The sequence below is a fragment of the Phocoena phocoena genome, chromosome 8, assembly GCF_963924675.1.
Source record: "Phocoena phocoena chromosome 8, mPhoPho1.1, whole genome shotgun sequence".
NCBI classification, from domain to species: domain Eukaryota; kingdom Metazoa; phylum Chordata; class Mammalia; order Artiodactyla; family Phocoenidae; genus Phocoena; species Phocoena phocoena.
This window is the reverse complement of record NC_089226.1, coordinates 15744644-15767570: the sequence shown is the minus strand read 5'-3', so window position 1 is coordinate 15767570 and position 22927 is coordinate 15744644. Positions and strand designations below refer to the sequence as shown.

General features: G+C 53.3%; 1 protein-coding gene across 1 annotated transcript; it reads right to left on the bottom strand.

The window, feature by feature from the left end:
* Window positions 1-1417: 1417 nt before the first annotated feature.
* Window positions 1418-22037, bottom strand: PCSK7 (proprotein convertase subtilisin/kexin type 7). Its single transcript, XM_065882264.1, has 15 exons — window positions 21567-22037; window positions 20706-20840; window positions 19729-19894; window positions 18450-18540; window positions 17482-17536; window positions 16889-17027; window positions 15978-16078; window positions 13337-13504; window positions 12787-12894; window positions 12281-12383; window positions 4076-4232; window positions 3277-3371; window positions 2381-2474; window positions 2048-2165; window positions 1418-1780 (listed from the first exon to the last, which is right to left on the bottom strand). The coding sequence occupies exons 1-15, from the start codon at window positions 22035-22037 to the stop codon at window positions 1418-1420; spliced, it is 2364 nt and encodes a 787-aa protein (XP_065738336.1).
* Window positions 22038-22927: the final 890 nt, after the last annotated feature.

Genomic DNA, 22927 nt, shown 5'->3' with positions numbered 1-22927 from the left:
CGGCCTGGGTGTGGGCAAGTCCACTGTCCTCCCGGGCAGCTGATGCTCATAGAAGGAGACCCAGGCCAACCGCCCCCGATTTTTTTGCTGGAATATTTTGAGGGTTGAAATTCAAAAGGAAAAAAAAAAAAAATACATCAATTTTTTCTCAGGCCTGGCTGGGAGCGTCTGATTTGCCCCAGTCACTTCCGTTTCGGTTACAGGAAATCTGAGCAGGGAACAGGCCGGCAGCTCGGGTTTACGTGTGTTCCTGGCTGCCATCCTCTGAAGGACCCCTCGAGTTCCAGGATTTCAGGGGCTGGGAGAGGAGAGTGAATCTCGGGACTGAAGGGAACGAGCAGCAACTTGGAGACTTGGATTAGCTTTGGGGAGGTGGCAGAAAGGAGATGGGAAGGAGCAGAACTGTGAGGAAGGTTTTTATTTTGGAAAAGCTGTGCAGAAAAAATTCAACAAAATGTTGCTGTGAAAAGAGAAAACCAAATCTTAAGCGTTAAAAAAAAAAAAAAAAATTCAAATCGACCAACTAGCTCAGAAGAGGGAAGGAGGCCAAGAATGGGAGGAAGAGTCGCAGCCTGCCAGGCAGATGGCTGGCCTCCGGCAGGCACGGCCATTTCCCTGAGCACTTTGCAGAGGAAGACGGGTGGTCACAGGGCTGCAGGGCCAGTGCCTGATCCGACACCTGTCCCAGTCCTGCCACAGACTCCCCCAGGATGTGCCCTAGCCCTGCCAGGTGCGTCGTACCGATCCTTCAGGATGAAGGGTGGGCATGATGGCGAGGGGGTCAGGGGTGTGTTCAAGGTTGGCTTCTGATCAGGGCTAATGGAGGCAGCTGCTTCCAGGGCATGTGTGCCAAGCTGAGGGTTGACTGCCATGCCCATATGCCAAGGTCCAAGGCTTAGGCTGGAAGTGAGGGGGAGAGAGGAAAAGTCTGCTGTTTCTGGCCCCTGGGTCGTTAAAAGGACAGGCGTGTCCGGGGCTCTTCCCAGCCTCCACCCCTAAGCCCTCTTCCCAAGTGACCCCAGTGATGTTTCTGCTGAGATGCTCTTCTGGCCATGTGTGGGTGAGGGTCCCTGTGCCCAACACCACTGGCCTGCCCTGGAGAAACAAGGATGGAGACCTGCCCAGCAGGGGCCCCAATCCCTTGTCCGAGACCTTCTCACCAAAAACTCCCGTTGGGTTGGAGGAAGGTTCCATGGCTGTTGCGAGACTGTAATCTGGCTCCGCTTGTACCTTCTGAAGGCCCTTGCCCTCCCTGAGTGTGGTCTTTAGCCAGAGGGTGCTCTTTAGGCCTCTGGTCCCAGGTGGAAGCATCGGGGCTGCCTTCTCCCCAGAGCTCCCGGGACTGCGGAGCAGCTTTCCAAGCTTCCCCAGTCTTAGGAAGTTAGAGCCTCTCCCGTGTTGGCTGTCAGGCCCAAGGTCAGCAAATCTGCGCCTCCTTCCCCTGCAGCAGGTCTGGGGGCAGGTGCTGAGGGCAGTCCAGGGCACTCCTGCTCTGGGACAGGCTCCAGTTCCCTTGATCCAGCAGGTCTGAGGCGTGGAGCCCGGAGGTGGTGGGAGGGCCCTCGCTCTCCATCCCCACTCCACCTGGATCCTGGCTGCTGCAAAGGGGCACTGATTCCAGTTCTGTCCCCTCCTCCCTGGCTGTTCGGCTGCGCTGGGGCCGGTGGCGGGGTCCACTCCTACAGACTGGGTGAGAGGCCACATTCCTCTGGCTCAAGTATACTTCCAGCGTGTAGTAAATGGTCCAGAAGACGGCGAAACAGCCTATCAGCACCAGGGTCTGGGGGAAAGTCAAACACCTGTGTAAGGGTGGTTTCCCAGAACAATGGGCTCAGAAACTCTCTCTCTTCCTAGGGGCTGCCTCTCCCACCCCAAACCACTCCCCCTGTTCCCCCCACACAAGGAATGCCCTGGAGAGTTAGCCTGTAGAGTGGGGACCTAGGTCTTCCCAACCCCTCACTCCCCAAGTCACCTTGAGTCTCCCACCAAGGACCACATCCCTCAGGACATTTCTGCCTGCCTGCAGCTTGGGTTTTGGCCCTCGTACCTTGAGGGTGTTAGGGGTGATGGTATAACCATCTTCCTCTGGGATTTTCAGCCCGGGAGGGCAGGGCAGCATGAAGCCATCATGCAGGTATTTCCCACTCATGGCACTTTCTAGTAACCTGTGGAGAAGAAAGGAGACGAGGATGCCCTACTCAGCTTGGTTCCTCTACCGCCTGCCTCGCCCATCCTCCCACCTCACAGCCAGACAGAGGGAAGCCCCATAGCAAACAGGGGAGGGCCACGCTGTGGGTTCCCAGGGAGGTGGCACTCCTTAAGTGGCCTTTTCCCTGACCCCGTGAGTCCCTCTCCCTCTGACACATGTGTCTACACCTACCTTTGTCTGTCCCTGATGTCTACTGGACTCCACACAGAGCCATATAGGGTCAGCTGCCATTGCCGGAGGATGCCGGCCTGGGACGTCTCATCTCCTAGAGCCACAAGCAGGGCGGTCCGTGAGCCACGCCCCGCTGTTGGCCACACAGACAGCAGAGGCCCTGCCCACCCCGCCACCCAGAGGGACTCAGACCACATGAGCGGCCACAGTAGTTGTCTAACTGTGTCCCACTGACCCCAGACGCAGACGTGCCTCTCGGGGTGCCCTTCCCGAAAGGCGGAGGTGAAAGGTGGCACTCCCAGGTGGAGAAGTTTTGCCTCTTTCATACATATTTTGGGGTTTCAGCTGGGATTTTTCTTGGGAAGGAAAAAAAAAAAAGTCCAGCTAAATTAAAGGAAGGTTTGAAAACCACCAGTCTGGTGATGAACACCTAACTTGGCTGGAAGTTGGGAGGGTTGGGTTCAATTTCCAGTCCTCACTGAGATACTGTGTGACCTCACACAGGTCACTTCAAACCTCTGGGTGGGCCTCAGTTTTAAAAAAAAAAAAAACGGTGAAAATTAGTCCTGCCCTTACCTGCCTACCAGGGCTGGCCGGAGGATGGTTATATGTGAAAGAACTTGAAATGTGGTTTCAACAAGGAATTTTTGTTGCTATCCTGAGGAAAAATGGATCAGTCACTCCTCCAAGGAATAGGAGAGGTAGTAGGAATGAACAATTCTAGGTATCAATGCCCATTGTTTTGGGTGGGGCATACGTCTTGGCATCTACCCTCTTGGTCCGATGGCAACCCTATGTATTCCACCTGGGACAATTTCTGTGGGGACTCTGAGATCCAGAGGGACCAGATGACAATCACGAAAGGCAGGGCCCTGGTGGCGGGCAGGCAGGCTTACCTACATCCCTGACGACGAGTCTGTAGGTCCCTTTCGCTCTTTCCCCCCAGCACCGCACAGTGGAGAAGGTCCAATCATTGAAGCCATTGGGGTCCCTGGGGCAAGAACAGAGGAGACAGAGGAAGGCATGGAGCAGGGAACTGACCCCTTTGCCCAAAAGCATTTTCTCACTGTAGTAGCAGTTGTTGTCTGAGCTACAGCCATCGGGAGGGTGCCATGAAGGGCCCTCAAGTGCTGGCCCTTGCCCCTGGGATCTCAGGGGCTGAGGGACCTGTGTCAATGTAGTGTAGTGGAAAAAGCAAACGTGGAGAGAACACGGGCTTGGGAGTCCCATAGGTCTAGGCTTACTGCTATTCTCTCAGGCACTTAACTAGCTCTGTGACTTGTTTCCTCATTTGTAAAGGGTTACAAAGTCTACCCTGCATGGTCCTTACTAGGATTAAAGAAACTTGTGACCACCTAGAGGGGTGGGATAGGGAGGGTGGGAGGGAGGGAGACGCAAGAGGGAAGAGATATGGGAACATATGTATACATATAACTGATTCACTTTGTTATAAAGCAGGAACGAACACACCATTGTAAAGCAATTATACTCTAATAAAGATGTAAAAAAATAAAAAAGGAAAAGAAGCTATATTTCAAGTGCAGTGCTGAGCCCATTGTAAGCACTTGAACAAAGAAGGTAATAAAGCCAGTACCACGGTAGCTAAGGACACTGCCAGTGTCCACTCCTCCCATATCTTTTCCTGGAAAAGGCCCTTGTCGCAGAGAGAGCTCAGGTGAGGGCACGTGTACATACGAGTCCAAGCTGCGGGGGGTGCCAATAAGAGACATCATGCCACTGGGGCAAAACAGCTTCAGTTCCAAGCTGCCACGTCGCGGATGAGTGATGGAGACTGTCACGGCCACGTGCTCCAGGGTCTTCAGCCCCGACATTTCCAGGTCCATCCTGCTGACTGTGGGAAGTCAGGCTGGGCAGCTGGGAAACCAGCCCCACAAACACTTATGCCCTCACTTCACCCCAACAGACAAAGGAACATACTCATGGAAGACACATACAAACATCTTTGGCAACCCTGACTGAACCTCGTGTACACTAGTAACTGGAATGCAGTTGCTGCTTTCAAGTTTACAATCTAGTTTAGAGTCCAGCTGGGAGGACAACACATACCCAAGACACAATGGAAGAACCAAACGGAGCAATTTCCGACATTCGCTCACCCAAAAAATAATTTACTGAGTACCTCCTACATTTCAGGCACTGTGCTAGCTGCTGGGAATATAGAGAAAAGTTGCACATGGTCTCTGCCTTCTATGTGCAAGTGGAAAATGATATGGAATGCGGTCCACATAACTGATGCTAGAACAGAGATGAGTCAGATGGGTTTAGGCACGCAGCCGTGAGACACACTCAGAGGGAGGAAGTGAATACGATTGGTGGAGAGTGTTGGTAGAGGGTATTCTAGAAGGGGAAATGGCATGTAGAAAGGCAGAGGTGGACATGAACAAGTTTAATACTGAAGGAAATACAAATTAAGAAAAAAAACTACTGAAGTGAAAAAATTTCAAGGAAATTGTGCTGAATGAAAAAAAGCCAATATCAAAAGGATACACAGGGGCTTCCCTGGGGGCTCCCCTGGTGGCGCAGTGGCTGAGAGTCAGCCTGCCAGTGCAGGGGACACGGGATCGAGCCCTGGTCCGGGAGGATCCCACATGCCGCGGAGCAACTAGCCCTGTGAGCCACAACTACTGAGCCTGCGCGTCTGGAGCCTGTGCTCCGCAACAAGAGAGGCCGCGATGGTGAGAGGCCCCTGCTTGCAGCAACTGGAGGAAGCCCTCGCACAGAAACAAAGAGCCAACACAGCCATAAATAAATAAATATTTTTTAAAAAATGTTAAAAAAAAAAAGGATACACAGTGTGTGATTTCATTTACGTAATATTCATGAATAACGTAACTGTAGCGATGGAGAACAGATTAGTGGTTGCCAGGTGCTAGGGATGGTACAGAGGGGATGGGTGTGGCCATAAAGGGGTGGCACTGAGGAGTCTTGGGATGCAATGGTTCTGGATATTGGCTGTGGTGGTGATTACACAAGGCTATACATGTGGTAAAATTACAGACACACACACACACACACAGAAATGTGAGTCTAACTGGTGAAATCTGAATAAGTGCTCTGCATTGGACCAGTATCATTTTCTTGGTTTTGCTACTATCCTAGAATTAAGACATTTAACATGAGGAGAAGGGTGCACAGGACTTCCCTGAACATTTCTTTGCAACCTCCTGTGAATCTACAATTATTTCAAAATAAAAAGTCAAAAAAACCCAAAACAAACAAACAAAAAAACCCCACCAAACTACTGAAGTGGAAGACTCAATTGGGGAATATTAAGAAATTAGGCTGCAATGAGAAATGATTCTTTCCAAAGCAACTTTCCTTTCATTAATTCATGCCGACAGGCAAAGCAGAGAGCAGCACCCCCATTTCACAGATGAAGAAGCTCAGAGAGAATATGAAAGTATGGGCAGGGGACCTAGCATGGGAAGGGCTTTAAAATTTTTACTTTAAACAAGCAACTGACAGCTATTAGAGATTATCGAGCAAGGACAGAGTTTAAAAAAAAAAAAAAGTGCTACAGGAAGGTTACTCTCAACAGCTGTGAGTAGGCTGAATCAGAGTAGGAAGAAGAAACAGGTGACAGGAAGCCCAGCTAAACTGCTTGATTCTAAGGGTAAGCCGATGTGAGCATGGATAACTGATCAAAGAAGAAAGAGCGGGGAATTCCCTGGCTGTTCGGTGGTTAGGACTCTGTGCTGTCACTGCCGGTGAAATAAACCCTTTCTCAACTCTTGTGCCTGCTGGTGCTAATGGCATGGGCTCTGGAGCCACCCAGCCTGGGTTCAAATCCCAGCTCTGCCATTTACTAGCTATGAGAATTAGTTTATCTGTAACGTGTCCCGGTCATAGTTCACGGTTTATCTTTTTTTTTAAATTTTTTATTTTTGGCTGCGTTGTGTCTTTGTTGCTGTGTGCGGGCTTTTCTCTAGTTGCGGTGAGCGGGGACTACTCTTCGCTGCGGTGCGCGGGCTTCTCATTGCGGTGGCTTCTCTTTGTTGCGGAGCACGGGCTCTAGGCACACGGGCTCTAGGTGCACGGGTTCCAGTAGTTGTGGCACGCGGGCTTTAGAGCACGGGCTCAGTAGTTGTGGCTCACGGGTTTAGTTGCTCCACGGCATGTGGGATCTTCCTGGACCAGGGATCGAACCCGTGTCCCCTGCATTGGCAGGCGGATTCTTAACCACTGTGCCACCAGGGAAGTCCCCATGGTTTATCATTTTAAGGTACACTCTCTGTCTCTTATTTTCTGCTGTACCTGGGGCCCCGGGCTCTGGAGAATAAAATTCCCAACTCCTGCCCGGATAAGGCTGCTAAGGATGGGAGAAGACACCTGGGAGTCTGCCTTTTAATTGATCTCTCGTTTTACTCTCACACCTCATCTCTGTCTTCTGTAGTGCATGGGGCCTCCGAGTCCTGAGCCTTTGGAGATTCTGAGGCATGAAACGAGCCTGTTGCCTAGGTTCACCCTTACAGGTACTTGGTTTGCAACTTTCTTAGTCCTGCCCACTTCTCCACTCGTTTTCCGTCTTCCAAAAATGTGCTGCAATCTCTCCTTTGCTGTGGTCTCGTCTCTCATTCTCTTTGTCCTTGTGCTTATACCACTTTTATTCCTTTATTCTCACTTTGGTGAGGTTTTGGGAGTAAGCAGAGATAAAAGCGCGTGTTCAATTCACCGTCTTTAACCAGGAATCTTCTTCTGTCCCCACGGATTTTTCAACCCACCGCAGTCTAGCTTTTGCCCCCATGAATAGACTGAAACAAAGTACTCTTGGCAGTGGAAGCACGGAGTCCTAACCACTGGACCGCCAGGGAAGTCCCAAAGTATTCTTCTTAAGGTCACCAATGGCCTCCTTGATAAACCAGGGACGCCCTCAGTCCTTGCCCACTTGCCCACTCCCATCAGAACTACCCTAGATTCCAGTGACACCATCCTCCTGTTTTTTTTCCAACCTCAGGCATCTCTTCTCAGTTTTCTTCTGAGGCCCCTTTCCTCTGTCCACTCCTTTAATGTCAGCCTGTGTTCTAGGTCCTCTTTTATCCTTGTCTACCCCCAACCCTAGTGATCTCCTTCTTTCCCAGACCTTTCTCTTCCATTTTTATGTGGGTGACTCCCAAACCATTACCTCCAGTCTAGACTTTCAAACTTATTTATTCAACTGCTTTCTGAATACAACCTTTAGATGCTGCATAGAAGCCTCAAACACAGCAGAGCCCAAACTCTCTTCCTCAGCTCTTCACACTCCATAGTCCTTGCCCAAACCTCTTCTTCCTCCTGGGTTCTTAATCTCATGTGATGGCACCACCATCTAATCAATGACTCCAGCTAAAAATTCAGAAATCTTTACATATATAGGTGTATGTATATAGATGTACATCTATATACGTACACCTTTATATATAAATTTTTACTATAGAAAGTTTCAGACCTATATAAATGGAGAAAACAGATGTTCTCTACACCTCACTTCAATAACTACCAATATATGGCCAATCTCATTTCATCGATGATCCCCACTTCTCCCCTCCCCAGATTCTCTTTTTTTTTTTTTTGCGGTACGCGGGCCTCTCACTGTTGTGGCCTCTCCCGTTGCGGAGCACAGGCTCCGGACGCGCAGGCTCAGCGGCCATGGCTCACGGGCCCAGCCGCTCCGCGGCATGTAGGATCTTCCCGGACCAGGGCACGAACCCGTGTCCCCTGCATCGGCAGGCGGACTCTCAACCACTGCGCCACCAGGGAAGCCCCTCCCCAGATTCTTTTGACAGAATCGCCAGGCATCATATCCTTTCATTAGTGAAGATTTCCCATGTATCTCTAAAAGGTAAAGCCTCGGGAATCTCTGACTGCTCTCCTTCTCCCTTACTGCTAACATCAATTGGTGATAATTGACCTCGAAGGCTCCCCACAAACTTCAAGATAAAGGCCAAACTCCTTACCATGGCAGACACAGTTCCATGTGGCCCTACCACCTGAGTTTCCAGTCTTCCTCTGCCAGTCAGGAGCCACTCTCCAGCCACACCACGTGGCTTGCGCTCCCTGAAGATACCGTCGACTCTGCACGTGTTGCCCCTGCTGCCTGGATGTCCCTTTCCTCGCCTCTTCCCCCGGCTAGCTTACCTGGTGGGACTCGGGGTCAATCTCAGTTGCTTTGAGAACCCTCCTGTGTCTTCCGGGGTGGCAAGAGGCACCTGCGCCATCTCCACTGCAGTGCTTGTAACACTGCGCTCTACCTGCAGGAGGGACTGGGAGCAGCTCTCTGAGGGCAGGAATCGTGTCTTATCTCTGAACCCCTAGAACTTAGTACAGTGCCTGGGATGAGGCAGGTCTCACATACTTGTAGAACGAATGAGTCAATCAATCAAGAGACATTTCAGAGAAATAAATGAAAGACAAAATTCTGAGGGCTGGAGGAAGACCTAGGGAGAGGCAAGGGATACAGTGGGATTGAAAACTCCCGAGTTTCAAGTTTGGGAGCCTAGGGAATGGTGATGGCACAGACAGAAATGAGAGAAACTTGGAAAGCAAGCTGGCTTTCGATAGGTGATAATGAAATCTAAGATGCTGTACATTTTAAACGTAAAGTACTGATGGGATATCCAACAGCACACAGCGATTTAGGAATAGAAAGATGGAGGAAAATATTCCTGGCATAGTTGAAGGAGAGTGTTAACATGGAAGATAAGGGCCTAACGGAGAGTAAATGACACGTTATAGAGCACAACAGAACAGAATGGAATCCAAAAAGAGCCCCGCGAGTGCTTGTCTGTGTTAGCATGTAACGTGTACGCAGTGGCACGTTACATGCATTTCCTTATTGGGGTGTACAGCGACTTGGGTGGCCAGCCATGTGGCAACACGAGAACTGTTTTATTAGAATTAAATGAGTTAATCCTTAAGCCAGTGCTTCGCACCTAAACACTCAAATCTTAGTTGATGATGATCATATTATTTTGCCTTTGGCAAGCTGCGGTCTTTTCCAACCGCCCTCCCCCCACCCCACCCCACCCCGAAGATCCCAGGGATTTATTTGCCCATAATCTTGCAGAAGCCAGAAAAATCTCTACCCCTCTCGCTGGTTAGGGATCAGAATAAGAGATGTTGATCTAGGAATCATTTGTGGAGAGGTGGCAGCGGAAGCCATAAACACAGCTGTGCCGTCGAGGGAGAAAACGTAGAGGGAGGGTCAAGAACATGGAATGAGTCATAGAAGGCACTCTTGGTTTGGGAGTAGTGAGGAGAGCGAACAGAAAAACCAAGTTCCTTGGGCAGAGAAGCCAGAAGAGGGCCATGGAGCAAAGGAGGTCACTGCAGCCACAGGAAGAGGGAGGCTGCCACACAGGTCTCGTTAGTCCAGTCAGAGAACAAGAGGGCTGAGAAGGATGGGCTGTGAGCTGGCCCCTGGTCTGAGCAGGAGAGGGGCACTGTGAGTGATAGAGTAAGTCTTCAGCGGTGGAGAGGGTATGATAAAGGCGAGCAATTGCTTTGGTTAATTCATTTGAAAAGGTTACTGGTTGGAGGCGGGCAGAGACTTAAAGGTGTTTCCTAACAGATGCTCGGAGGGTGTTTGAAGGCAGGAGGAGGAATCAGTGGGGAGAGAAAGACTGGGCAGGAGAGGAAGATTCAGAGCCAGGAAGGAACAGGACTCAAGCATGGCCAGAGGGGGAACCAGCACTGGCTGCAAACAAGGATAAAAGGGTAATTGCAAGTGGTGTTCGGGAATCTTCTGTAAATACACACAGGCTCCCTTGTGTTTTGGATACTCCTCCCAAACCCCGCCCTCCCTCCCACCCTCTGGTAGAGATTTCAGACCCAGAGTCAGAGCTAAAGGAACCGAGGGGCGTCAATCCCCTTCCCCCTACATCCTCCTCCTGTCTTGCTCTAGAGCTGCCCTGCCCAAGAAGGTGGCCACCAGCCACACGTGGCTATTTAAATTCAATTACAGTAACACACAAACATAGTTCCTCAGCCACACGAGCCACATTTAAAATCTTCAATAACCTCATACGAATTGCACAGCACAGATAGAGAACATTTTCATCACTGTAGAACGTTCTCTTGGACACCACTGCTCCAGAGTCTTAGTGGTATTGCACCCCTTTTCCATCTCAGGGATGTTCAGTTCCTTCTACCTTACAAAAAAGTTCACCTTCCAGCCCTTGGACACTGACTCGCCCAGGTCTTGGTAGGAAAGACTGTTCCTTGGCTATAGGGAAAGAGGTTTACTAACTGTCCGGGACTATGCTCAGCTCTATGTGAACTGGACTTTCTGCAGCCTCCAAGCACGCCCACAAGCGTGGACCTTCAGTTCTGTCTGCTCAGGGGTGAATGGGGTCACGACAGAGGGGAAGACACCTTTGCTGACCTTGAAGATCAGCAGTCCGCTTGCTGCCCTCCAAACCAACGAAGGGCTCCATTAGCAAAACTCGCTGAGTCTTCACCTCCCTTCTCTCCATCCTTCTCTCCCCACTATCCCACCTCCCGCCCTCCTCTGCCCAGGACAACCTGTCCTTCTTTCTCTTGCTTCCTAGTGACAAACGAGCAGGTGCCAGACGCCTCTATACCGAGGGACGTTTGTTAGACATGCCGGGGAACATCCCTGGTTAGTGGGAAGCAGAAGATGACGAAGCTGGGAAGGACTCTAAGTCGACCCCCTCATTTGATGGATGCGATTGCGGGTTAGCAGCCCTGGATGGGAGGTACAAGTTAAAAGACATACTGTCCCCAAGACATGCAAGTGCGAAGCCCCGAGATTCCTACTGAACTGCATTCCTGGGAACGTTCCTGCACTTCTCTGCCTTGGCTGATGCTTTATGCCCTTTCCAAGACAGCATTCCTTTTACGGAAAATGCAATGAACTGGGCCCATGGATTTCCTTCCACGTAGAGGGGAAACTGGGCAAGTGCTGGACATGGTTAGGGAGAGAGACAACGGGACTATTCCCAGTGAAACCTCCACCCCAGGGATGCCATCTCCACCTCCCCTCCATGCTCCCATCTTTGGCCATTCCTCCTTTTGCCACTGTTGTGGTTTGAACACTTCCTAGGAGGATGGGAAATGCGAAAACAGTTCCATTTGTGTACAAAGCATGACATGCTTCAATCTCCATAAAAATTAGTGAATAACTCTGCCTGTCAAAAATCCTTGAGGAAAAAAATCCCCAAGGAACTGGAGACAGGGAAAACTCCCCAGTGGGAAGTCCAGGAAATCTGCAGACAGAAGATCCTCTTGTTCAAGTGTCCCAATCCAGCTGCCCTCTTCTCTGGGAAGGGGCTCAACCTCTGTGCTCAACGTAAGACGACATCTCTGACTGACAACACACGGCCCTCACCCCTTCAGATAGTCCTAGCGGCCCCAGGTGTGATGGACACGTGGGCAGAGGGAGGGCCACCACAGTCTAGGGAGCCCTCTGGGGACTCCTCTGTCCTCCCCCTACAGGCCCCAGCTGACTCTCTCTGTATTAGACAAGCCTGAGAATCAAAGGAAGACATTCTCAACTCCCTCATTCCATCCAAAGGCCACCGGGTTGCAGAGAATCGTCTGGCAAGTTCCTAGCATGGAAGTCAAAGGAAAGTCTTTCAACTCGTGCCTTGTCTCCCAGGTCCCAGTCCCAGCCCTCCCACCAGCCTTCCTAATCGCTTGCTCGGCAGTCCTTTCCACCACCAGTAACTCAGGAGAAAGGTCTCGTTTAAGCAGCCGGGGGGCCAGCCAACTCAGAAGCAACAACATGTCCTAAAATGGTCAAAGAAAACTCCACAGGTTTGGCTGGAGCTCAGCTCCTACAGGAAGGGGGTAGGATCCGGCAGGGAGGATGAGTTTAGCTTCTCCATCACCCCGCCCCAAACCTCAGGCCCACGATTAACCCCCTTTCTGCTGACTGCTTACCATTCCACAGGACCTCCAGGGGGCGGGCGGACAGTGGGATAGCCTTGTTCTCTTTCAACACGGGGCTGACGTAGGAAGCTAAGTAAGGGACAGACGTCCAGATCTATGAAAGGAAGGGGGGACGGCGAATGAACAAACAAGATGGACCCCACACACCCACTCTCATCTACTTGGCCCCTAGGGCACTGCTCTTTTTATTTCCCCCTTCCTCACCACCTTCCTTCGCTCCCGAGGCTCCTGCGGACCACCTGGCCTGCTCCCTATGGCACCAAAGCAAGGAAATGCTGTGTCCAGGACAGCAGATGAGGGGCAGAGCACCCTGAGGGCTCCAGACGATACTCAGGTCCCATTTACTCTCCACTTTAATTATAGTGTCGAGCCTGCTTCCTCACTTGTAAAATGGGTCTCAGATGAACGAGCATTTATTAAACACCTGCGATGTGCCAGGCAGTGTCTTAGGCATTCTCCCCACCTCCTTCGTCATTCCATGCAGGACACCTATTCACCTTGGCTGCGTTCACAAGTCTCCAAGCATTGAGCAGGCCGAATCCGTGCTGGTGGCTGTGGCTAAAGCCGGCCTCGTTGGTGATCCAATCCGCGCGGCGATCCTCATACTGAGAGGACGGGGGTCCCGGTTAGTCTCTCGGATTTTAAGTTTCCCTGCTCGCCCTGCTAGCTGATCCAGTCCAGACTCTCCCACCAAGGCTGCTAGGAATGGATTTCCCAAGGAAAGCTGGGACAAAAGGGCAAAGGCCTGTGATGTCACCAGCCCAATGGCCCGTTTCTAGAGAGGGAGCCAGGAGCCACAGGCTCCTGAGTCAGGAGCCCAGCCGGAGCTCCCCTTTGCAGGTAAAAGGGCAGCAGCAGAACAGGTGCGAGTGAATTTAGGTCTGTGGTCTTGACGGGGTCCCCACACTTGTTCCGTGCACATGCAACTCTGGACGGGATTTGGCACCTAACGTCTGGGACACCTAGAATCTGAAACCTCCAAGTCCTTGGGACCGAAAGTCTGACGTGGGCTGGGCCAGGCCATTTGTCCACCTGCGAGGATCTCACCTGGGTGGCTGTGAAGACGATGATGTGCTGGACGTCACGCCACGTGAGGCAGGGCCGCACCTGCAGCATCAGGGCTATCATGCCGGCTGCCAGAGGGGCCGCGGCTGAGGTCCCCGTGTGGCCCTCGGTGCAGCCTGTGCCCTTCTGAAGGTCCCAGTCTGTGGTCACCTGGGAAGCGGAATGGAGAGGACGAGGACTGGGTTAGGGACGGTTCCCAGGTGCTGTGGAGGGAGGGGTGCGGGGCTGGGCCTCAGCCCAAGCCTCCGGGGGCCCTTCCATTGCGAGAGCTGAATGTCTAGCAGGTCGGGATGAAGGAGATTCTTCCTCCTTCTTCGCCTAACAAGAGAATCTCTGGAGAGTTGAGAAGAATTAAAAAGTTACTCTGGGGGTCTGGTTACTGTGGGGGAGGGGGCGGTAAGGAGCTGGAGAGAGGGGAGAGGCCTCACGTGCAGAGGATGGTTTCCTGATTCCGGCTCCTCTGGTGACCCCTTCCCAAATCCTCCACCCAACCCCAGCCCCGCCCCTCCAGCCCCCGCAGCCCTTGGAGACAGAGGAAGTGGCCGGGAGCTCCTGGGCCCCAGCTGGAGCGGGGACAACAGTGACGGCACCAGTCGAGGAAATCCAACTTGGCAGCTCAGCGACAGGGCCTGGAGTGACATCCGTGCGAACAAAGGGAGTGTGTTCCCAGGGAGAGGAAGCTGTCCCCTTGTCCACCCGTGGGCTCAGCATGGGTGTAGCATCTACACCCCCTGTCCACCCTGGCCCGGGGCGATCCACAGGCCTCCCTGCCTCCCTGCTCTGGGCCTGGTGCCTCGGGTGGTTTCCACGAGTCCCCCCTTTTCCACCTGTGGTCCTGAGGTGGGAGGTGAGAGCGGGGGTCAGGGAGACACAGCATCCGTCTGGCACCCAGTTCTTTTCATGCTCGAATCCACCCTGGAGCCACAGAGGGTTTAGCCGAGGGGGGCCCTGCCTAAACCTGCTCCAGGCCATGGCCCTCCGGATCTGGCACGCGGTGCCCATGCTAAGACCAGAAAATCTTCTTCCAAGCTTCTCTCCTGGGTCAGATACCAAGGTGCTAACTTCTCCCAAGAGCTGCCCTTTCTCCACTGTCCTCACTGCTCGCCTTCCAGCTGTTACAGAGGCTGCCAAGAGATGTCATTTTCACTCAGACATCGTGCGCATGGAAGAGGCGGCAAAAACTCTCCAAGTGGAAGTCTCAGTGAGGGTGGAAAGCCTGGTCTGTGCCAGGGAGCAGGTTGATTTTTCCTGCTACGGAAACAGCCTCACAGTGACAGTCTAGTGTATAGCTGTGAGGCCCGTGAACTTGCCTGTGGCAGGAGCCCCAGGCAGCCACTGGAAAGGGCCGGGAAGGGCTCCGGGCAGCCTGTACCTCCGTGCCCGCCCTCAGGAAGACAGCCCCACCGAGCTGGTGATTGAACAGAAACTGGCAACTGGTTTCCAAGGCAAGAGCGTCCCAAAGATGGGAGCCTGGCTAAACAAACTCTCTTTTCATTTCCGGATAATTTATAGCTCAGATGGAACGTGGTAGGGGTGGGGGTGAGATGCGGAGCTGCGTCAGGAGGAGAAAGGCAGGCAGGGCACAGTAAAAGGAACCATTATGCTTGGCAGCCTTCGCGGTCCCTCGCCGGGGCAGGGTCGAGCGGGTTCCCGAGAGTTCTGCCAGGATGTTCCTGCTCGTCCTCCCAACCCAGCCTGGCCTGGGGTGGGCGTGGGCGGTGCCCTCTGCACCCAGACCCCCTCCTGCCCACTTACTTTAGTCGGCTCCCTTTTTTCTTCTCTCGGGGTGGGGAAAGGGGCTGGGGTCGCCGGGCCCTGAGCCTTAAAACACTGTGCTGACCAAAGTCATTTAGTGGCAAAACAGAATTTCAGTCTCTGGGAAAGTGAATCTGACCCAGAGGAAGCAGCCTAATTCCCAATGGCCCTGGAGAGCGCTCCCAACCCAGGGCCACTGGAGAAATGTGACACCACCTGGCTGCAGCCCAGCTCTGCCCGAGAGCCCCTTGTCCCCGTATCACTCTGTTCGGGGCACTGGGGACAGGCAGGGAGCTCTAGGATGACGGGATGAAGCTCAGTCAGCTGGGTGTAGGCACGGGACCCTGAATTCTTTCACAGGTTCCCACAGCTTGAGAAACTCCACTCCCTTGCTCCGACCTCTTGTTTGCTGTGGCTCCAGTTCCAGCTCCAAGGAAAGAGCTGTCTCTCGGGCTGACTGAGACATTCCTGACTCCTTTTCCCGCCCGTTCCGTGCCGACAACCACTAGCTTTACTCCCAAGGATGAACAGGAACAGAGCTCACAGTATTTACATAAGGGCTGCACAGCGGCGGAATCATGAGCCTTTTTTTTATAAAGGCCACAGAAATTTAGCCAAAGACCATGTTCTACCAAAGGAAGACATTTCAATCAATGTGATACTTAATCAATGTGATAGAGTGATTCCTACGATAACATGCATATTTGTAAGTTAAAATTTTAAAGATAAAACCACTTTACACAGATATATTTAGAGTCCTCAGCTCCATTCTTCCAACAGGGGCAGACCCTTAGGGACACAGATCTGCTAGGGAAGAGGAACCCGAGGGCCCGGGCAGGGAGTGGAGGGCCCGGCGCGGGGCACTTACGATGCTCCGGAGCATCTTGTCCCCACCGCTGAAGGTGACCGCCAGCATGGAGGCACACTCCTCGGCGTAGAAAGGCATCCGTCCCTCCTCGTCCACAGCACCTGGGGACAGAGTAGGGGAAATGGGGGCAGAGACAAGGGCCTGAAAACATCCGAGTCATCTCTGAGTTATCACCTGGGGGGTTGTCCTGAGTTTAAAAAATGAGCTCAGTGGTCCAAGTCCTTCAAGTACCCACACTCCTCACCAGGACAGGCAGCCTCAAATGGCAGAGGGTATTCTGCGCCCTAAGACCATTCTTTCAACAGGCTCCAGGGTGAATCTGGGGGGCGTTCCACCTCAATACCTACTCATCCATTCGCACATGCATTTTCCTCAACATTTATCAATTACCTACCGTAAGTCGCACACTGTGTGAGGCATGGGGGCCATGGGAGAAGGGCACAGACCTGATCTCAAGGAGCCCACAGTCAGGGAGGAGGTCGGGTAAGTAAATGAAAACAACCGGGATGGTAAATGCTATGGGAGGGAGCACAAGTAAAGGGCATTTGGGGGTCAGGGAAGGCTTCAAGCAGGAGCGAAGGGACCCATGGAAGAGAGGCCAAAGCAGAGGGCTAAGCAGCTGTGGGGATGGAGGGGGGGGGCGGGGCGGGGGCGGGGCTTGGTATCCCAGATGATGGGCGGAAAGCGCTCCGGGGCATGACTTCTAAAGAAGTCCTGACATCCTCCGAGAGCAGGGCTAGTCCCTTCTTACTATCAGAGCCTGAAGAGAAGAGAAGATTGTGCATACACTTTTAGACAGACCCGTGGAAGCTGGGGGCACACCCACATACACGGTCCCGTCACGACTGTCTCTCTCTCTCACACACACAGGCGTGAGCACACACGCACACCCGGGGCCACCAGGCCACTACCTATGGTGACTGTATAGATGGAGTTGGCGTAGCCATCGTAGTTGCAGTTGTCGTTGTGCTGGCCCCCATTGCCACTGGCTACCACGAAGATGCTCCCAAAGCCCTGGCGGCCAGCGATCACCCCGTGTTGCAGGGCAGCCTGAGGGGCAAAACGTCCAGGTCAGTTGAGGAGTTCATAGGAAGACCCCAACCTCCATGCCGCTCACTCTTTCCTCCCCTTCTAGAGGGAAAAGAAAAAAAGCCAAGGGCACTGGACATGGGAGAAACAGATTTAAAGATGGACTCAAGGGGAAGAGGCTGTTAGTGGAACAGCTGTATGGTGCACGGGCTCTGCTTATCAGAGAGGGTAGGGCCAGAAATGGGGAGCCAAGCACACAACCAGAGCGAAACAATCTCAAAGCACTGCTCCATTTCTCTCTAAGAACATCCTCCACACTCCCCCAACCCCAGGTCAGCAGCGCTCTTCCCAAAGGAGGTGCCCGGGCTACATGGTAGGTCTGGCCCTGCAAATGGGGGTGGGGTGGGAGCAGTTCCAGGAACGGTATGAAGAGGGGGTCCTAGGTCTCCAAAGTCTCCACGCGGTCCCCAATTACCTTCCCAAGCTGATGGGGACCGTCCACCGTCTTTCCATCGTCATCTGGTCCCCAGCTGTTGAGAGACACCCAGTGGGAAGAGCCAGAGCCAGGCTGTGGCTGCCCACCCAGGCCCCCCAGGCTCAGCCGGCCGTCCCTCCGCCTGGGCCCTTCCTCTCCTCCCAAGGGCTCCAGCTCCAGACTCCCACGATGAAAGGACATAGGGGTCAAAGGTCCAGCCCTCACTCCAAAGTGGAAAACAGAAGTACGTGCTAAAGTTCTTCTTGTCCTTGGAAACTTTCCCAGTTTAGGACTGCTTTAACCTGACCCTAAAAACCCTTTCTCAGGTCCCCAGGGAGTACAGATTGGTAGAGATGGATGGGACCTAGGGATCTAACGCTAGGCTTGATGGCAGAGCACCGGCGAAGGGAGTATCTGTGAAAGCTCTCGGGTCTGAGGAGTTCTCCATTCTTTCTCTGAAAGGAAATGTCCATGTGGATAATGCCATGCATTTACAGGAGACACTGCTTGGGGAAGAGCAGGTGCCATCAGTGCTGGGGGGCAGCCCAGCCTCAGCCCCTCCTTATCAAACACCCCCTCCCCTCCATAACCGTAACCTGGAGCTGCAGGTGTGTTTCTGGGGGGTGGTGTGATGGGGCCTGGTGCTGGGTGTCCAGCTCTGCTGTAGTTAGAAAGGAATGCCCAATTTCTTCCAGAGCCTTCTGAGTTTGATAAACAGATAAACACGAGGCAGGATGGAGCACTCCTCGTGTGGGAACCTGATTACTGGGGTGACAAGGGGCTTAAGGCTGAGAACCCAGACGCTGGGGGTCTGGAGAAATGAGGGCAGTGGACTTACAGGCTGAACCCAGTGGGGAGAGCCCTGCTGGGACCTGCCCGAGTCAGCCCATCCTGCTGTTCTTCGGTTGGAGGATTCGCCCAGTGCCCGAGCCTCTGGCCCCCTCACCTTGTTCCTGGCTCTGCCTCACCTGCAACTGTAGATGTCATTGATTTGATAGTGCTTGTTGAACGCCACAGCCTCCATGCTGTCTGTCAGGGGTCCATCCAGTACCCGGATACCTAGGCGGTGAAGGCCATACCAGCTCCTCAATAATGCTGGTCCCCTAGACGGGGAGCTGGGTGCTGGGGGGCCCCCCTGTGGAGACTTACTTTTCCTCTAAGTACTCTTGGGTCTTTTGAATTTTTATACCATGTGCATGTACCTGTCCAGAAATATTTTTTAACATAATGCTAAATCTTAGACTTTAAGGATCCTGGGGTCCGGTGGGAAGATGCAGAGCCTAGAACGTAGGGAATCCAAGGTCCCCTTCTTATGTGCATCCTTAATCATGTAAAACACTGCAGTGGTGCTTGACACACAGAGGGTATTCAATAGATGGTACTCATCAGAATTACTCCTCTCGTGGATGCCTAATCTCACCCAATAAAATGGGGTGGGTCACGTCCTGGTGACCACATAGGGCGGAATGGAGCTTTCAGAAGGGACTTGGGCCCTGAAGGTTTCTGGCTCCCTCTGTAGCCCCATTCGCAGAGAGGGCTGCTGACCTCTGCTGGAGTGTAAGAGGAATACAGCCAATCTATTCCAACCTCGGAAATGCAGGTCCCAAGCATTTATGAGGAATCACGCAGACAGCGTGTCTCCATGCATTCCCTTCACCTTCTGCCTCGATGGACAAAGACCGAGAGGCGGAGGAGCCGCAGTACCACCCCAGCGGGGGCCAGGGCTGTTCCGCTCTCCTGAAAGGATGGAGAGCAGACGGTGACCATCAGAAGGGCTGGGAACGGGAGAGCTGGGAGAAGGGAGAGGGGCCTCCACAGACACACGGGGGTCACGGAGGAAGGGCAGACCAGGAGGCACTTGGTAAACCATTAAAATACAAATACAGCATGGATGAGGATAAGGAGTTATCATCACAATGGACTGAGCATTGACAGGGCGTAACCATGATCAGAAAAAGGGAGGAGCTGTCTGAGTAGGTGGGGCCCGGGCCTCCATATCCCATCCAGAGCATTTCATACTTTCAGCTGTTTTATACAGTGGGGTTCACTGCTAAAAACATGTTGGAAACACAGTGCATTGAAAAAAATCAATGAACCGATATGTCCTGCAGATACCTACTTAGAAGCTTAACCTTTGCTTTCTGCTGTGTGTTGAGAGTGAAATAAAGTCGGGTTGGAATTCACGGGGGAGGGACAGAGGATGGACAGCTGTACAGGAGGAATGTACCGAGGCTGGACTGGAGGTACCTGCTATGCGGCTCCCATACGCCACTCCCACGGCACAGAAGCTGTTGTTGGGCACAGCAGCGATCTCTCCTGCACACCTCGTGCCGTGGTGGTTGCCGTTCTCCACATCCGGGTGGGGCATGGGGTCAGGGTCGTTAGAGTTGAGGTCATAGCTGCCCTCGGGGCTCTGAAACAAGGTGGGGGAACGGGCGGGGCATGTGGTCACTCGCTGGTTACAAGGGTTCAGGTCTTGGAGCTCAGGGAGAGAGGGGAACTGGGATTTGGGGGCTCTAAGCCAGCACCGTGGGTCCATCTCTGCAAACCACATGGGCTGTGAGATATGAGGACAGGACACCTTGAGGCAAAACTGAGAAGTGCTGCAGCTCTTGGAAAATTTCTCTTGGCCACTACAGATGTGCCTAGGAGCCGCTTCCATGGTGTGGGAAGCCTGGGATAAAAGAGGTTTGGGGCTACCTAAAAGTCAGGCTTTAAGGAACTTGTGCAGAGAGGGAATCTGCCCGCAGGGGCCACTCCTTACTCCCCAGGGCAGGGAGTGGCAGCAGGAACCAGGAAGTGTCTCCCTTGCTGAGTTGGAGCCACGTCCAGTGACTTAGCTACCAGGCTGGAAGGCTGGCTGCGAAAAGGAGTAGATGAAGAACACCATCCCACCTTCCAGGCCTTTTTTTTTTTTTTTGCGGTACGCGGGCCTCTCACTGTTGTGGCCTCTCCTGTTGCGGAGCACAGGCTCCGGACGCGCAGGCTCACTGGGCATGGCTCACGGCCCCAGCCGCTCCGTGGCATGTGGGATCTTCCCAGACCGGGGCACGAACCCGTGTCCCCTGCATCGGCAGGCGGACTCTCAACCACTGCACCACCAGGGAAGCCCTCCAGGCCCTTTTATTTGGCCCAATGACCTCTAAGAAAGGGGACAGGCCTGAGGGAACATCAAGAATCAGGTAAGGCCCGGCGGTGGCTCGGGTCGTTCCAGTGCCACTCACATAGTTGGGTGCGATGTCCTGGATGGTATGCTCCACACCGTCGTCCACGACCACCACGGTCACCCCTTGCCCGGTTACATTGCGCTCCCATACACCTGTCACGTTGATGTCCCTGCCGGGGCTCCGCCGGTTATTCTGCAGGAGAGACAGGGTCAGGAATTATTCTCTGAGCCCTGGGAATCCAGTGACACGCAGTATAGCCCATAGAGAGACAAGTTACAGCGAGCTGCCCCTGTGCACTCTTGGCCACCGTCAAGGAGCCAGAGAGAGGTTGTAGACCAATAAGGGTAGGTGGGGACAGAGCTAAGGAGGGACACGTGAGAGCTTTGCCACAGCCTAGGTCTCAGGAAAGCCTGGCATCACTCACAGGCAACAAGGGTGAGAAGGTGGCTAGGGTCAAGGGTTGGATGATATAATTCGTAGGCCATATGATATACATTATATTAACACCGTACAATATAACGTTACCAGTTAACTCTTGTAAAGTGTTTCCCATGTGGGCACAAGTACATTAGTTCACTTAACCATAACCATAACTATTACAATCTCCATTTGACAGAAAGGGAAACTGAGGCATGGAGACGCTAAACAGTGCACCCAAAGGTACACGCTAGTCAGTGGCAGGCGGCCCAGGCAGCCTGGTCCCAGGACCCACGCCCAGCCATTGCAGTCCGCCGGCTCTCTGGATATGAGCACAGGGAAGGTGGAGCCCGAGAATGAAGCCCACTGTGGAAGCCCACAGAAATGTCTCCTCAGGCAAAGGATGGGGACACTGAAGGGTAACACAGACAAGAGGCCACTAAAGCACCGGGTACCCCCCGCCCAGCCACCTGAAGCCAGAAGCTGCAGGGCTGGACTCACCAGGTGCCACTGCTGTGGGTACTTGGGGTCATTGAAGTGGACGCTGCGCTTGGTCCGCTTGAGCAGCCTCTGCTCTGAGTGCCAGCTCACAGCTTCGTGCCTGGCCAACACGGCCTCCACCTGCTGCCGGACGGCCTCCACCTGCGGGGCCTGCCGGTGCCCTGCCGGCTGGACCAAGAGGTAGTGCCCCTGGAGCTCCCCGATGCGTCCTGCATTCACCAGCCCTGCCGCCTGGGCCAGGGCATCTGCCCGCTGCTCCAGCGACTGTTCTTCCCTTTCGCCTTCTGGGCTGTCCACACGCACCGCCCAGCTCAGCCCCTCCAGACCCTGGGCCCCAGGCCCACCTGCCCCCACCAGGCCCATCACCCAGGGAAGCAGTAGGAAGAGCCCGGCTAGCTCCAGGCAGAGGCAAGTGGGCCTGGGGCCCAGGGGGGCATCTGAGTGTGGCACTTTCTGCCTCCCCTTGGGCATCAGAGCAGAAGGCTGCAGACAAAGAGAAAGGACATCAGAGGTAAGAGCGCGATAACACGGCACACCTGGAAATCCCTAAGCCGTGCCTTTTAAATCATTAAACATGTGATCCTCTCCTGTTATTCACAGTTATCTCTGACCAACAGGGATAAGCCCCCAGGGGCAGTGTGGACCAGCACGAACCCCGGTGGGTCCCTCACTAGATAATCAAGCAGGATGTACAGCTGCTAACAGGCACCGTGCTGCTCTTTCCCACTGTTGCCATGAAAAGGGCTCAAAAGTCACAGGACTCCTGCAAATTCCTGGCAGAGTCATGACCGTTCTTTAGAAGAGACCCTCCTCCCTTCTTCAGAGACGACAGAAATCTTTCCTCAGCTGACGTCTTGGTCCCCTTGTCCTGAGGGCTAACTCCCCGCAGTGGGGCCCCGTTCCCACCTGGACCCTGAGTGAGGCTGAGCTCCTGGTCTGGCTAACCACCTCACGCTCATTTTGTGCAAACGGAGAAAAGGCATCCCTTTCGCTGTGAGCAGTGGTGACTCCAGGCACAGACTGCAGACCTGTAGGCCCCAAGAAAACAAGAAATGGTGTCCTCCCAAACCCAGCGGAGCAAGCAGAGGCTGGCCACGAACTCTAGGATCCGTGATCAAAGAAACTGCAAGTGACTAAGTATCATTTCCAGGAATCCCAAATAGGTCACAGACTAGAACTGAACTGGTCCAGTAAGGCCAGATCAGTACATAACCCAGAAACCGTACTTCTTGACCTAAACGTCAGGCCATCGTCTTTTCTTTTTTTCCTAGATGCCTAGAAGAGCGCTTGAACTCTTAGCAAAAACCCCTCTTGAAAAAGTAGGTGGTACTGCTCCCTAGAAGTCCAGGGGGTAGCTAACT

Bases quoted from the DNA above. Each gene is read 5' to 3' on its own strand.
- PCSK7 (XM_065882264.1), bottom strand. From the start codon at position 22,037: ATGCCCAAGGGGAGGCAGAAAGTGCCACACTCAGATGCCCCCCTGGGC. The intron at 19,895-20,705 runs GTGAGTGGCACT...ACCTTGTTTCAG, and splicing joins AGGACATCGCACCCAACTAT to AGCCCCGAGGGCAGCTATGA. The intron at 12,895-13,336 runs GTGAGATCCTCG...CCGTCCTCTCAG, and splicing joins TCGTCTTCACAGCCACCCAG to TATGAGGATCGCCGCGCGGA.